The 1,190-nt window shown below is 29.0% G+C and overlaps 1 protein-coding gene across 1 annotated transcript in view; it reads left to right on the top strand.

Moving 5' to 3' along the window:
• USPL1 (ubiquitin specific peptidase like 1) overlaps nt 1–1,190 on the top strand; it is a 47,312-nt gene that overhangs the window by 4,282 nt on the left and 41,840 nt on the right. Inside the window, exons 2-3 of the mRNA XM_003797635.2 lie at nt 288–443; nt 952–1,080. Coding sequence (XP_003797683.1) covers nt 345–443; nt 952–1,080 — 228 coding nt within the window. The 5' untranslated portion in view covers nt 288–344. The remainder of the gene's footprint in view (nt 1–287; nt 444–951; nt 1,081–1,190) is intronic.

Below are 1,190 nucleotides of genomic sequence, written 5' to 3'. Positions count from 1 at the left end.
ACCGTTAACTTGTTTTAAATTGTATCTGTAATTTCTACAAATTTTGTGTAATTTTTTTCACATGAGTTCTGTTAACTAGACTGGTTCTTTTGTTAATCTCTGTCCATAAATTTGCTAGGTTTGTAAATTTAGGTATTGTTTTCCCTTCAAAATTATACTTTTAGAATATGTTTGTTCTAGGACATTTAGCCCTCAATGTATTCTTAATAGATACATCTTATAGCACAGTTATTTTTTACAGTAAATGGGATTTTTTATTTAATTGTCTATTGACTTTTTTTTTCCAGGGTTCATTGAAAAATCCTTAGTGGTATTGACATGTTTCAATTAGCCAATGACTCGGAATGATGGATTCTCCGAAGATTGGAAATGGTTTGCCAGTGATTGGACCAGGGACTGATATAGGGATATCTTCACTCCACATGGTGGGGTATTTGGGAAAAGTTAGTGAACTTATTTTTTGCCTCAGTGCAAAGTTATTTTTTTCCTTCCTATTTTTGAGACTTAAATTTGGTTTTAATGTTACCAATTAACTTATAAAAAATTGTATCTTCCACGGAAATCGTATAGTAATGGCGAAAGATTGTTTTAATGTGTTTACCTCTCTGTTTTATTGATATGTGAAAATAGAAATAAAACATGGACCTTATAGTTTACTATTCTTTGGAAAAATGGCACATACATTTTCCCTGGCAGCTGATGTTACTTTTCTCTTGCAAATAAAACTGATGTTCTTCTTAACACTTACAATTTAATATTTAAAACTATAACATATTTTTTCTAGAATAATAACTGTATTTAGAGCCTTATATGCATTTCTTTTATTTGCCATGTTTAAAATACCTTGCCAGGATACTTGTAGTTAAAAATTTTTCTGATTATCTTTCCATTTAACTAATTTTGTGTATTCTAAGAATATTTATATTTTAATTTGCTTTGTTTCTCTTGTAGACTTGTGATTCAGCTAAAGTTACGGCAGATGGGTATTGCCCTGCTTGTAAAGAGAAGGGGAAGTTAAAAGTCTTAAAGACTTACCGAATTAGTTTTCAAGAATCTGTCTTTTTGTGTGAGGATCTGCAGGTAAAGTATTAATTTTATATAGGTTTTATATAATTTTATATAGGTTTATATAGGTTTTAGCATTTTTCCTTTACTGTTAAAATGTTTACTTATTTTGTAATTTTTAGACT

This window comes from Otolemur garnettii, unplaced genomic scaffold, assembly GCF_000181295.1.
Source record: "Otolemur garnettii isolate 467f Iridium unplaced genomic scaffold, OtoGar3 scaffold00120, whole genome shotgun sequence".
Lineage (NCBI taxonomy): Eukaryota > Metazoa > Chordata > Mammalia > Primates > Galagidae > Otolemur > Otolemur garnettii.
Note: the sequence above shows the minus strand (reverse complement) of the source record. Positions and strands in the feature narration are given on the sequence as shown.